The sequence below is a fragment of the Carcharodon carcharias genome, chromosome 25, assembly GCF_017639515.1.
Source record: "Carcharodon carcharias isolate sCarCar2 chromosome 25, sCarCar2.pri, whole genome shotgun sequence".
NCBI classification, from domain to species: Eukaryota; Metazoa; Chordata; class Chondrichthyes; order Lamniformes; family Lamnidae; genus Carcharodon; species Carcharodon carcharias.
In genome coordinates, this window is record NC_054491.1 from 46896729 (window position 1) to 46911319 (window position 14591).

A 14591-nucleotide genomic window follows, 5' to 3' on the forward strand; every position below is an offset into this window, starting at 1 on the left:
CTGATGAGGCCTCTCGATGTGTTCAGCACCTTCCCAAATGAACCTTTCTCCACTTTGGTCAGTCAGATTCAGTGGGAATGTTTCATTTCTTCAGGGATGTTTTGAGGACATCCCTAAAGTGTTTCATGCTGGGAGTCTCCTGGTGAAACGGAGTTCCAAGTAGAGCAGTTGCTTCGGAAGTCTTAACAACATGAACTTAACAACTCAGAGCAAAAGTCCTGTCCAGCGAAGCTGTTTTGAGTGATTAGCACCCCGAAGCTGGGCACGTTGACTTGGGAGAGGGCGCTGCTGTTGGACCACGCTTCTTACTATCAGATTGGGAGGATCTTACGAAGGCACCGCTGGTGATACTTCTCCAGTGCTTTGAACTGCCTGCTGTGGGCTGTCCAAGTCTCTGAAGGATATTAGGAGCATGGGAATCACTGCTGCCCGGTGAACCTTGACCTTAGTCCCGGGATTGAGATCCTAGTCTTCAAATACTCTTTTCCTCACTCAGTTGAAGGCTGGGCTGCCAAATTGGAGGCGATGAAGAATTTTGTCTGCCTTCATCAAGAGGGGGCTCCCAAGATACAGAAACATTATCCACAATTTCTGGAATCTTGCCGTTGAACTTAATCAATGGAGGGAGGTTTCATTGTGGGAGCAGGTTGGAAGAGGTTCTGTTTCCTGACATTTAGTGAAAGTCCCATTTTCTCAGAAGCTTCATGAAGGAGTCGACAATGGCCTGGAGCTCAGTTCCTGAGTGAGTGCACACACAGTGTCATCTGCACACTGGAGCTCTATGACTGAAGTTGAAGTGATTTTAATTTTAGATTTCAATCCCACAGACGGCTTAAATTGAAAAGTTCCTGTCTGTTCTGTAGATTATCTCCACACTTGTAGGTAAGTTGCTGGAGGTGAAATATTGCAGTGAGGAAAAAGAGAAGGGAGTTGGTGAATTGACGCAGCCTTGTTTAAACCCAGTTTTCACTGAGATAGGGTCTGTGAAGGTCACAGTTTGCATGTCACTGTGGAGTAGGCAGAGGATGGTGACAAATCTCTGTGGGCAGCCAAATTTGAGGAGGGTGCTCCATAAACCATAAACAGGGTCAAAGGATTTTGTGAAGTTGAAAAAGGCCATGTACAGTGGTTACCGCTGTTCCTTGCACTTCTCTTGAATTTTCCACACACTGAAGATCATGTCTGTGGTGCTTCTCGATGTGTGAAAACCACACTGTAACATTAGAAGGAGTTCCTCGGCAACCGGGAGAAGGCAGTTGAGGAGGATCCTTACAATGATCTTCTCTGTGACGGACAACAGGGTGACTCCTCTATATTTACCACAATCAGACTTTCTCCCTTCTTGAATATAGTCACAATCACAGTGTCCCCAAGATCCCCTGGCATGCACTCATCTCACCAGATAAGGGATATGAGGTTGTGCAGCATACCAGGACCTTCCCTACTCCTTTCGTGCCTATCAAACCCTTCCAGAGATTCGCGTTCCAGTGCTGAAATCTCCGAGGAGAAGCAGTTTGTCGCCTGTTGGGGCTCAGGCTAGGGATTGCTCAAAGTCAAAGTAGGATCCTGCCTTGGTCTCATCTGTTGCCTTAGAGCATATGCGCCGATGACAGTGGCATTCCTCATTAATGTGAGCTGGGCAATGTGAAGTGCTTGCTTATCCCACAGGAAGAGTCGCTGAGGCACCAGGCAAGTTCACTTTTGATAGTGAAGCCCACCCCATGGAAGCATTGTTCCTCTTCTGGAAAGCCCTTCCAGAAAAAGGTGCACCCTCTGCCTTGTTCCTTCAGTTGACCTTCTCACTTAGACTCACTTAGAGCGACAATGTCAATGTCAAGGCGCCCAAGTTCCAGAGCTATGATGGCAGTGCAACGCTCAGGTCTGACACTGTTGAGGTTGTCCATGAGGGTCCTGATGATCCAGGTTCCAAACTTCATGGTCCTAGCTTAGATAGGAGGGAAAGTCTCTGCCTGGGTGAAAAGTGGGATATACCTGATGCCAGAGGTGGATGTAATCAGTAAAATATAAATATGCTGAACACTTGTAATTTAGCAGAGTGCTATCTCAAGCTATCTTGAGATGGTTCTCTCCTTACAATTGCTCAAATAAACGATCATGACCTGTACCTGAGACTCCTGTGGTCCGTTTGTCAAAGTTACCACAACACTACGCAAAGAAAATCTATTCCATTAGCTGATGGTACAAGGACTACAGGACACAGATTTAAGGTTTTGTGCAAGAGATACAGGGGGAAGTGATGAAGAACTTTTCTTAGGAAGTCATATGAGGGCAACAGAAGCAGAGACAAGCAACAATTTCAAAAGGAAATTGGGTGGGCACTTGTAGGGCTACGGGGATAGAGCATGGGAATGGGACTGACTGGATTGCATTACAGAGAACCGGCATGAACTCGATGGGCCAAATGGCCTTCTTCAATGCTGTAGTAACTCTATGAATCTATAAGAAAGTGACAGTTTTGAAGGCCATTCATGGCTATTCATGTGTGTAGAACACCCAGAGAACAGAAATAATTTAACTAATGTATATGTGAAAGAGGAAGAGCTGTTCTGTGTGATCACTAATGAGCTTACACAATAACGTGGATCTGAGTAAATCCCAGAGACTCTCACTTGTACTGTCCCATTGTGAGGACGGTGAAATTAACTTGGAAGTTGCTAAGTCTAATTATTTATGGAGCAGCAGAACCCCAAACAAGGACTGGTTTTATGTCACATGAGATGACAGCTGAGATGACATCTTAGCATTGAAGCAAAAAGCAAAGCCTACCTGGTACACAACATAAACGTAACAGCTAGAGCACTGCATGACTTGAAAGTAGCCAAGACAATCATGCAAAAAACATTCGTACAAATAAACACTGGAACAACCAATGTCAAGAAATCCAACTGCCTGTGGCAATGGAAATCGACAAGCTATCCATGATGGGATCAAGATCAGTAAGGGGCGCACAAGGAGACAGATGACTATGTCAGAGTGAGATGGAGACTGAGTGAGTAATGAATTAGGTCCACATGCTAAGTCCCGGTAAGTCCTTTTCAGGTTTTAATTTTGAATTAAGAATCAAGATTTGACATAATACTAACCTTCAAGTAAGTTAGGTTAGCTTGTTAAACCGAGAACTGCCTGGAGTCGCAGTTATCTGTCACTCACCTGAAGGCAGCTGGTTCAAGTGGTGTTAATTACTGTAGCAGGAAACTAAACTAGCAAGTGACTCATCAGAGGGTCTATAAAAGAGACAGACTTTTCAAACCGCACAATTAGTAAGGGGCACGTGAGGATACACCTGAGTGAGTAGCGAATTAGGTTCATGTGGGAATTCGATGCACGGGGGAAAAAGAGGTGTGGTATACATAGGAATTATTCTAAGTTAATTAAGTGAGCAATTAAAATAAGTTAACTGAATAACATAAGTAACAGTGGCAGGACAGGTGTTATGCTGCAGCTGAGGAATGTAGGAACCTTTCGATGCCAAGGCAATCCATGGCAAACATGTCTACAGAAAGTGTAAACAGCTAGAGGAATTCTGGATCAGGATTATTGACCTGGAAGCTGAACTGCAGACACTGCACAACATAAGGGAGAGGGAGAAACACATAGAACAAAGTATCACCCCTGAGAATAGGGTCATCTGTTTAGGTCAGCAGTGAAGGGCAGGAGGATATGACCATGAGTGAGGCAGGTAATGAGACCAAGCAGTCAGTAGAAGAGGAGCCTCAGAATTGACAATTGTCAAACAAGTTTGAGATGCTAACAGCCTGTGTGGACAAAAGTGAGGTCTGCAAGCTGGGTGAGCAGGCTGGCCATGGCATCATGGTAAAGGAAGCTGTTCAAGCGGGGGGAGCAAATCGGAATGTAGTGATAGTAGGAGATAGTATAGTGAGGAGGATTGACACTATTCTCTGCAGCAAAGATCAAGGGTCCGGAAGGCAGTGCCCAATGCAAAGGAATGGGACATCTGCTCAGAGCTGGAGAGGAACTTGCAGTGAAAGGGAGGAAATCCAGTCATCATGGTCCATGTAGGTACCAATGGCATAGGCAGGAAAAGGAAAAAGGTTTTGTATAGTCAGTATGAAAAGCTAGGTGCCAAATTAAGAAGCATAACTTCAAAGGTAATAATCTCTAGATTATTACCTGAACCATCTGCAAATTTACATAGGACAAATAAAGTTAGAGAGATGAATGCATGGCTGGAAGCTGGTGTGGGAGAAGTGGGTTCTCGTTCGTGAGGCACTGGAACCAGTACTGGAGAAGGTGGGGCTGTACCACTGGGATGGTCTACACCTGAACCGTGATGGGACTAGTGATCTTGCGAGCCACCATAGCTAGGGAAGTAGAGAGGGCTATAAACTAAGCAAGGTGGGGTGAGGGATCAAGCTTGGGTAGATGTGGCAAATCAAGGGGTAGATTCAAGGTACTATGGGAAATGAGGGTTATAGAATAGCAGGGAGGAACAGAGAGATAAAAATCTAACAATATACCAATAATCAAGACTACATGTTACAAAGATAACAAAAAGACAAAACCAAGGGCTCTGTATCTGAATGTGCATTCATAACAAAGCAAATGAATTGATAGTATACATTGAAGTGGATAAATATGACCTGATAGCCATTACGGAGATGTGGCTGCAGGATGACAAGAACTGTGTCCTGAATATTGAGGGCTATATGATATTCAAGAAGAATAGGAAGCTGGGTAAAGGTGGAGGGGTAACACTGTTTATCAAGGATGGTATTGGTGCAATAGTTAGGAGAGATGACCTTGGTTCAGGAGATCAGGATGTAGAATTGGTTTGGGTGGAGATGAGGAATAGTAAGGGAAAGAAGTAGGGGAGTGGTCCTCAGAGCCTTTAACAGTAACCACAATGTAGGACAAAGCATATCAGAAGAAATATTGGGTGCTTGAGATAAAGGGTCAGCAATAATCATGAGTGATTTTAATCTATATATAAAGTGGAAAAATCAGATTGTCAGTAGTGGCCGGGATGAGAAGCTCATAGAATGCTTTTGAGATAGTGTTTTTTAGAGCAGTATGTTCTGGAACCAATCAGCAAACAGGTTATAGTAGAGTTGGTATTGTGTAATGTGACAGGATTAATTAATGACCTGAGTAAAGGCACCCCTGGGAGCAGTGATCACAATATACGTGAATTTTACATTCAGTTTGAAAGGGAGAAGAATGGGTCTAAGACTAGTATTTTAAATTTAAATAAAGGCAACTATGTGGACATGAAAGCAGAGCTTGCTGAAGTGAGCTTGGATACTATGCTAGGGGTAGATCAATAGAGAAGCAATGGCAGACATTTAAGGGGATATTTCAGAACACGCAAAATAAGTATATTCCTACTAGAAAAAAAAATTCCAGAATTCACTCCCCTTCTTGAATGCTCTATTCAACAAAATGCAAATGCACTCTACCTCCCTTACATCTTAAATCTAGTGTACAGCAAAGCACCCAGACTGGCTGACTTTAATCCAATTAAGACACACCCACAAACTAACCCTCTATTTTTTATTTTAAAAAATTTCCAATAACATTATATACATTAATAGCTTCATGACATCCTCCTCCCTATCATAAAATGAACCATCAACAGTAATCACTGCAGTTCAGTGTCCAGGTTTTTTTAAAATAAAATGTTCAATCATCCTTTAAGCTTGAACTCTTGATAACGCATCTGCGAACAGATCTTCTCTTCCAGCAATATGTATAATCCGTTGATTAAATGGTTGTAATAATTGACTCCATCTGAAAAGCCTTATCTCAAAATTTGCCCAAAAACTTCAAAGAATTATGGTCTGTATAAACTATTGTTTCTGATTAATTATTTGCAACATAAATTTCAAAATGCTAATACGAAACCCAAAATCTCTTTTTTGATCTTTGAATACCCTCTCTGTTGTACATTCAGCTTCCGCGCAAAAGATACCCTATTGGTTTTTAAATTCTAATGTCATCTTCTTGTAACAGTGCAGCCAATGCTTACATCGCTTGCATCAATGGCCAACTTGAATTGCTTGGCATAAGTGGGTACTGCCAAAACTGGTGTTGTAGTTAATACAGTTTTCAAATTATCGAATGACTTCTGACACTCCAGTGTCCATTGAAACTTCCTGTTCTTTTTTAATAATTCAGTCAACGGAGCAACCACTTGGCTAAAATTTGGTACAAGTTTCTGGTAAAACCCACTCATGCTCATAAATCTCAAAACTTCTCGTTTTGTTGTAAGCGCTGGGAAATCTACGATAAGCCTTGACTTTCACATCTCTCAGAGCCACCTTACCACATCCAAGATACTTGCGCTTTTGCAAATTCAATTTTAGCCAAGTTCATCACCAAATTAGCTTCTTGTAGTTGAGTAAATAATTCTTCCAGGTGATGCAAATGCTCCTCCCACATCTGACTGAAAACGATTAAATCAATATAAGCAGCACAATCGCTTAGACCCACAATTACTTTGTTTGTCAGTCTTTGAAATGTCCTAAGTGCATTCTTCATACCAAAAGGCATGACTTTAAACTGATATAGTCCACTTGGCGTTACAAAAGCTGATATCTCCTTTGCTCTCTCCAACAACAGTACCTGCCAATATCCTTTTCGCAAGTCAATCTTTGTGATAAATTTCAAATGTCCCACTTTATCAATGCAATCTTCTAACCGTGGTTTGGGATATGAATCCACTTCTGTCACCGCATTCACCTTTCAATAGTCCACACACAGTCTTTGTGTTCCATCCAGTTTCGGTACCAGTAGAACAGGTGAACTCCCGTTACTGCAACTAGACTCAATAATATCATTTTGAAGCATGAAATCAATTTCTTTTTGTACTTGTGATAACTTTGCTGGGTTTAATCTATAAGGTTGTTGCCTTATTGAGGATTACATTTCTGTACAAACATCATGGGAAAAATTTTCCCCCCGTTGGTGGTGGTGGGGGGGGTGGAGAAAGAGTGCGGGAGCGGGTGCGCCTCCAATCAGCGCCCCCAATTTATGTGGGCAGGCCAATTAAGGCTACGCGCTCCCTGTACGGGCGAGTGGGGGATTCCCTCGGCCAGTGGTGTGCTCTTTCGCACTGTCAAATGAGTTGGGACATGTCCATAACTTTTATTGAAACATTTATTACTCTCATGAAACCTCATCTTGCCTGTGCAGCTGACTTGGTTGCGTCCCCGCCGACCTGAAAATGGAAATGACGTGGGGTGACATCATCCCGCGTCATTTTACGTGTCAGCAAGAGGGCCCTGCCCCCACTCGCCAGCTAGAAGATCCTGCCCCATGTATGGCTAAATGTGTCTTTCCCAACTTATTTCCACAAATAGCTTTGTGTGACTACAATAGCTTTCCCAAACCACTTTGACACTTGTTTTGAAAGTAACTCAATATTTCATTTACATTTTCAAGCATCCCCTCATTATCCAATTAGAGAAAAATCAATTTCATAGTCCTGCACTTCTACCTCCTTCTCATCATCCACCATCACTAATACCTCTTTTTGTTCCCCTTCCCTGTCAAATTACTTTTTAAGTATATTTACAAGACACACCCTCTACTTCTTTCTTCCATCTGGAGTATTTACTAAATAATTTACTTCACAATTTCTTTTCAATCCTGTAAGGCCCACTAAATCTTGCATTTAATGAATCACCTAGTACTGGTAACAAAACTAGTACATTCTCTCCAGAAACAAAACTGAGTTTTAGCTTTCTTATCTGCTTTCACTTTCATCACTTGCTGTGATATCTTTAAATGTGCCCTAGCCAACTCACATGCTCTGAAATTTTTTACGTAATCCAGGAGAATAGTTTCTGAATTTTGACCCGCCAATTTCTTCATGAATCAATTTCAGTGGCCCTTTTACCTCATGACCATAAACTAATTCAAAAGGGCTAAAACCAGTCGATGCATCAGGAGCGTCTCTAATAGCAAATAACAAAAATGGAATTCCTGTATCCCAATCCTGTGCATAATCCTGACAGTATGCTCTTATCATAGTTTTTAAAGTTTGATACCATCTTTCCAAAGCTCCTTGTGATTCTGAATGATAAGCTGTTGACTTAAGCTGTTTTATCCTCAAGCTGTTCATTACATCCTTAAACAGCTGTGACATGAAATTTGACCCTTGATCTGATTGTATTTCCTTAGGTAAACCATATCTTGTAAAAAAACGTAATTAACTCCTCCACAATCTCTTAGTTGTAATATTTCTTAAAGGTATCACTTCAGGAAACCTAGTAGACACATCCATTAGTGTCAGTAAATGCTGATTACCACTTTTAGTCTGAGGGAGGAGTCTTACACAATCAATCATGACCCTGGTAAAAGGTTCTTCAAATGCTGGTATTGGGATTAAAGGCACCGGCTTAATCACTGCTTGTGATTTTCTTGTTATTTGACATGTATAATAGAATTTGACTACATCCCAATGCAATCCTGGCCAAACAAAAATACCTCTGTATCTTTCTCTATGTTTTCCGAATTCCTAAATGTTCGCCCATTGCAATTTTGTGAGCAATCCTCAGAATCTCATTTCTATACCCTAATGGGATAACAATCTGATGCACCTCCCTCCAGCTTTCATTTGCTGAGACATGATCTGATATCCACTTTCTCATCAAAATACCTTCTCGAAGATAACATACTGGAATACATTTTGCTTCTGCCATTCTCCATCCCATTCTCTCAGTTCCTTCGCCTCCGTCACATCTGTTCTGATGATGCCACTTTCAAAAACAGTTCCTCTGACATGTCCTCCTTCTTCCTTAACCGAGGTTTTCCACCCACGGTAGTTGACAGGGCCCTCAACCGTGTCCGGCCCATCTCCCGCACATCCACCCTCACACCTTCTCCTCCCTTCCATAAACATGATAGGGTCCCCCTTGTCCTCACTTACACCCAACCAGCCTCCGCATTCAAAGGATCATCCTCCGCCATTTCCACCAACTCCAGCATGATGCCACCACCAAACACATCTTACCTTCACCACCCCCCCCGGCGGCATTCCGTAGGGATCATTCCCTCTGTGACACCCTGGTCCACTCCTCCATCACCCCCTACTCCTCAACCCCCTCCTACGGCACCTCCCTGTGCAAACACAAAATATGCAACACCTGACCCTTCACTTCCTCTCTCCTCACCGTCCATGGGCCCAAACACTCCTTTCAAGTGAAGCAGCATTTCACTTGCATTTCCCCCAACTTAGTCTACTGCATTCGTTGCTCCCAATGCGGTTTCCTCTACATTGGAGAGACCAAACGCAGACCGGGTGGCCGCTTTGCAGAACATCTTCGGTCTGTCCGCAAGCATTACCCAGACCTCCCTGTCGCTTGCCATTTTAACACTCCACCGTACTCTCTTGCCCACATGTCTGTCCTTGGCTTGCTGCATTGTTCCAGTGAAGCTCAACTCAAACTGGAGGAACAGCACCTCATCTTCCAACTAGGCACTTTACAGCCTTCCGGACTGAATATTGAGTTCAACAACTTTAAATCTTAAACTCCCTCCTCCATCCCCACCCCTGTTCCGTTTCTTCCCCCTCCCTTTTGTTTTTTCCAATAATTTATATAGATTTTTCTTTTCCCACCTATTTCCATTATTTTTAAATGCATTCCACCCATCGTTTATTTCACCCCACCCCCACTAGAGCTGTACCTTGCTTGTCCTGCTCTCCATTCTTAATTAGCACATTCTTTTAGATATCACCACCTTCAACACTTCTTTGTTCTTTTGTCTGTGACATCTTTTGGTTATCTCCTCCTATCACTGCTTGCTTGTCCCAACAACTCCCCGCGCCCCACCACCACCGCACCCCCCCCTCACCACCCCCCCCCCCAAACCAGCTTATATTTCATAAAAACAAAAAAACTGCGGATGCTGGAAATCCAAAACAAAAACAGAATTACCTGGAAAAACTCAGCAGGTCTGGCAGCATCGGCGGAGAAGAAAAGAGTTGACGTTTCGAGTCCTCATGACCCTTCGACAGAACTTGAGTTCGAGTCCAGGAAAGAGCTGAAATATAAGCTGGTTTAAGGTGTGTGTGTGGGGGGCGGAGAGATAGAGAGACAGAGAGGTGGAGGGGGTTTGGTGTGGTTGTAGCGACAAACAAGCAGTGATAGAAGCAGATCATCAAAAGATGTCAACAACAATAGTACAATAGAACACATAGGTGTTAAAGTTAAAGTTGGTGATATTATCTAAACGAATGTGCTAATTAAGAATGGATGGTAGGGCACTCAAGGTATAGCTCTAGTGGGTTTAAAAAAAAACCCACTAGAGCTATACCTTGAGTGCCCTACCATCCATTCTTAATTAGCATATTCGTTTAGATAATATCACCAACTTTAACTTTAACACCTATGTGTTCTATTGTACTATTGTTGTTGACATCTTTTGATGATCTGCTTCTATCACTGCTTGTTTGTCGCTACAACCACACCAACCCCCTCCACCTCTCTGTCTCTCTATCTCTCCGCCCCCCACACACACACCTTAAACCAGCTTATATTTCAGCTCTTTCCTGGACTCGAACTCAAGTTCTGTCGAAGGGTCATGAGGACTCGAAACGTCAACTCTTTTCTTCTCCCCGGATGCTGCCAGACCTGCTGAGTTTTTCCAGCTTATATTTCACCCCTTTCCAACTCCTACTTAGTTCTGTTGAAGGGTCATGAGGACTCGAAATGTCAACTTTGCTCTTCTCCGCCGATGCTGCCAGATCTGCTGAGTTTTTCCAGGTATTTCTATTTTTGTTTTGGATTTCCAGCATCCGCAGTTTTTTGTTTTTAACTCACATTTGTGATCCAGCTAAATCATTACCCAGAATAAACTGAACCCCCGCAAAGGGCAATTTTTCCACCACTCCAACTATAATTTCATCTATCTTCCATTTGCTCTTTAAATTTACCTTCCACAATGGAATAGATTTAGCATCTCCATGAGCCCCACTTATTATTACCTGCTTCTGCAATACTCCCTTTGAACAACAAATATCACTATCCTACAACATTAAAGATTGACTAGCCTGTCTCTCTTAAAATTTTAACATCATTACCTCTTTTAAAATTTTAACATCTTTCATCTCTACCCTGTACACATGGAAAGACTTTCCCATCACACACAAAATCTTTAAACATTTCTGTAACCTGCTCCTCTGAATTCGAGTGAACTGTGAACACATTCCCACTTCTTCACCTATCACTGATTCTCCCTGTTTCACCTGTACACAAGCCACTGGTTTCTCCTGAGCTTGAACCTCAGAACCCACAATACTTTTACTTTCAGAGCTTTTCAATACCTCAACAATTCCAACAGATTTTTCCTGCAATCTCCAACACACTGACTTAGTGTGCCCCACTTTATTACAATGAAAACACTTCAATTTTCAAATGTCACTTCTATCTTCAGCATTTTATTTCTTTTTTCAATTCTCCGCTACATTTTCTGCATTCAGCTTGTTTTGTGTTCTGGCTCTTAACATTGACCACAACCTCCTTTTTCACTTTAAACTCAATTTATTTGGCTATGCAGCAAGCTCTAGCCTTGGATGCCCTTCCTTTCCTCCTTGTGGGAATGTCTCCATTAAAACTATCTCCTGGTTGAAGGCTTCCCATTGTTTAGTTACCATTTTGGCTGCCAATCTTCACTTCCTATTAACCTGGACCAGATTCCATTTCAACTCTCTCAAGTTAACCCTTCTACAGTTGATTCCTTTCACACGTGATTTATCCTGATCCTTTTCCATAACTATTCCAAACCTGATGATTATGTAATCACTGTGTCACATATACTCCCCCACTCAAACATGTCCCACTTGCCCCACGTAATTCCTCAGAATTAGAAGTCTCATCGTTTCCTTCATCATTCGGCTGGAAACACATTAGTCAAGAGAGTTCTCTTGTACATATTTCAGGAATTGCACCCGCCATTGTCCTTTCCACCATTACCATCCCAGTCTCTTTTGGGATAATAAGTCCTCCACTATCCCTACTCTATACAGTCTCGGTCCTGGCTATAGGCGCGTTCCCAGGGACCTGTCTCCTGTCAGCCCCAACTCTCTATTTCCTGTTGGCTCTGCAGGCATTCTCGGTCTCTCTCATTCTTCCTCTCTCTGTCTCTGGCCAGTTAACATCCAGGGGCATTCTCACTGGCTTCTGACCTGAAATGATTGCAGCCTCTATCTTTATGTCTGATTCTAATGTGTGACTGTGGACAGGGATTATACAACCAGACACAGCTCCCTACCTTCATTCACTGCTGTCACCTGCTGAGTGACGATGCTGTCCTCTCTCCAGACAGTCACATTGATTAGTGCTCCCACTGCACCATATCCCCAAACAACAGCTCGAACAGGTTCTCTCTGTAACACCATGTGACTGGCATAGTAAGATCCAAATCGAAAGGCAGGCTCTGAAAGAGAAATTACACCTGGAGATGTTACCCAGCTGGGCCATCATCACCCTTATTTCATTTTACATTCAATGGGAGACGGTCACTTACCGGCACAAAGCCCGAGCCCAGGACACAACACCGCAGCCCCGAGACACAAACACCAGAAACCAAAACTCGCCATTACGGTCAAAGGTCACTAGCCCCACCACTAAGTCACACGGCCCGTTCTCGTCACTCAGCTCCGCCCCATCACTCAGCCCTGCCCCCTGTCACTCAGCTCCGCCCCATCACTCAGCCCTGCCCCCTGTCACTCAGCTCCGCCCCCTGTCACTCAGCTCCGCCCCATCACTCAGCCCTGCCCCCTGTCACTCAGCTCCGCCCCCTGTCACTCAGCTCCGCCCCATCACTCAGCCCTGCCCCCTGTCACTCAGCTCCGCCCCCTGTCACTCAGCTCCGCCCCATCACCCAGCCCTGCCCCCTGTCACTCAGCTCCGCCCCATCACTCAGCCCTGCCCCCTGTCACTCAGCTCCGCCCCCTGTCACTCAGCTCCGCCCCATCACCCAGCCCTGCCCCCTGTCACTCAGCTCCGCCCCCTGTCACTCAGCTCCGTCCCATCACTCAGCTCCGCCCCCTGTCACTCAGCTCCGCCCCATCACTCAGCTCCACCCCCTGTCACTCAGCTCCGCCCCCTGTCACTCAGCTCCGCCCCATCACTCAACCCTGCCACTTGTCAGCCCAAGCCTGGATATTGAATTACCTGGAAAAACTCAGCAGGTCTGGCAGCATCGGCGGAGAAGAAAAGAGTTGACGTTTCGAGTCCTCATGACCCTTCGACAGAACTTGAGTTCGAGTCCAGGAAAGAGCTGAAATATAAGCTGGTTTAAGGTGTGTGTGTGGGGGGCGGAGAGATAGAGAGACAGAGAGGTGGAGGGGGTTGGTGTGGTTGTAGCGACAAACAAGCAGTGATAGAAGCACTATCTCTGCTTCTATCACTGCTTGTTTGTCGCTACAACCACACCAACCCCCTCCACCTCTCTGTCTCTCTATCTCTCCGCCCCCCACACACACACCTTAAACCAGCTTATATTTCAGCTCTTTCCTGGACTCGAACTCAAGTTCTGTCGAAGGGTCATGAGGACTCGAAACGTCAACTCTTTTCTTCTCCGCCGATGCTGCCAGACCTGCTGAGTTTTTCCAGGTAATTCTGTTTTTGTTTTGGATTTCCAGCATCCGCAGTTTTTTTGTTTTTAAGCCTGGATATTGTCCAGCTCTTGCTGCATTTGGACATGAGCTGCTTCAGTATCGGAAGAGGCACGAATGGTGCTGAACATTGTGCAAATATCAGCAAACATCCCCACTGCTGACCTTGTGAACATGGGAACACCACCACCTGGAAGTTCTGCTCCAAGTCACGCACCATCCTGACTTGGAAATATTTCACCGTTCCTTCACTGTCACTGGGTCAAAATCCTGGAACTCCCTCCCTAACAGCACTATGGATGTACCTACACCGTATTGTACACTGTGGGTGTACCTACACCACATGGACTGCAGCAGTTCGAGGAGACAGCTCACCCCCACCTTCTCAAGGGCAACTAGGGATGAGCAATAAATGCTGGCCCAGCCGGCAACGTCCTCATCCCATGAATGAATTAAAAAAAAATCCTTCCCCCCCCCCCCCCCACAAACCCCAAACGCATCCTCCCCTTCCAACCCCAAACGCAAACTCCCCCTCCAACCCCAAACGCATCCTCCCTCCGACCCCAAACGCATCCTCCCTCCGACCCCAAACGCATCCTCCCTCCGACCCCAAACGCATCCTCCCTCCGACCCCAAACGCATCCTCCCTCCGACCCCAAACGCATCCTCCCTCCGACCCCAAACGCATCCTCCCCGACCCCAAACGCATCCTCCCTCCGACCCCAAACGCATCCTCACCCTCCAACCCCAAATGCATCCTCCCCCTCCAACCCCAAACGCATCCTCCCCCTCCAACCCCAAACGCATCCTCCCCGACCCCAAACACATTCTCCTCGTGACCCCAAACGCATCCTCTTCCCCTGACCACCTCATCTGCACACATCTTTTGATCCTTTATTATACCCATTACCACTCTCTTTAACTTTTGCACCATGAAATCTTGTTATTTAGTCTCTCCAGCTTCCACCCTATTACAGACCTTCCCTTT

General features: G+C 44.7%; 1 protein-coding gene across 1 annotated transcript in view; it reads right to left on the bottom strand.

Moving 5' to 3' along the window:
- siae (sialic acid acetylesterase) overlaps window positions 1-12656 on the bottom strand; it is a 63237-nt gene extending 50581 nt beyond the window's left edge. The window contains exons 1-2 of the mRNA XM_041174558.1: window positions 12511-12656; window positions 12256-12420 (exon numbers count right to left, since the gene is read on the bottom strand). Coding sequence (XP_041030492.1) covers window positions 12256-12420; window positions 12511-12583 — 238 coding nt within the window. The 5' untranslated portion in view covers window positions 12584-12656. The remainder of the gene's footprint in view (window positions 1-12255; window positions 12421-12510) is intronic.
- Window positions 12657-14591: the final 1935 nt, after the last annotated feature.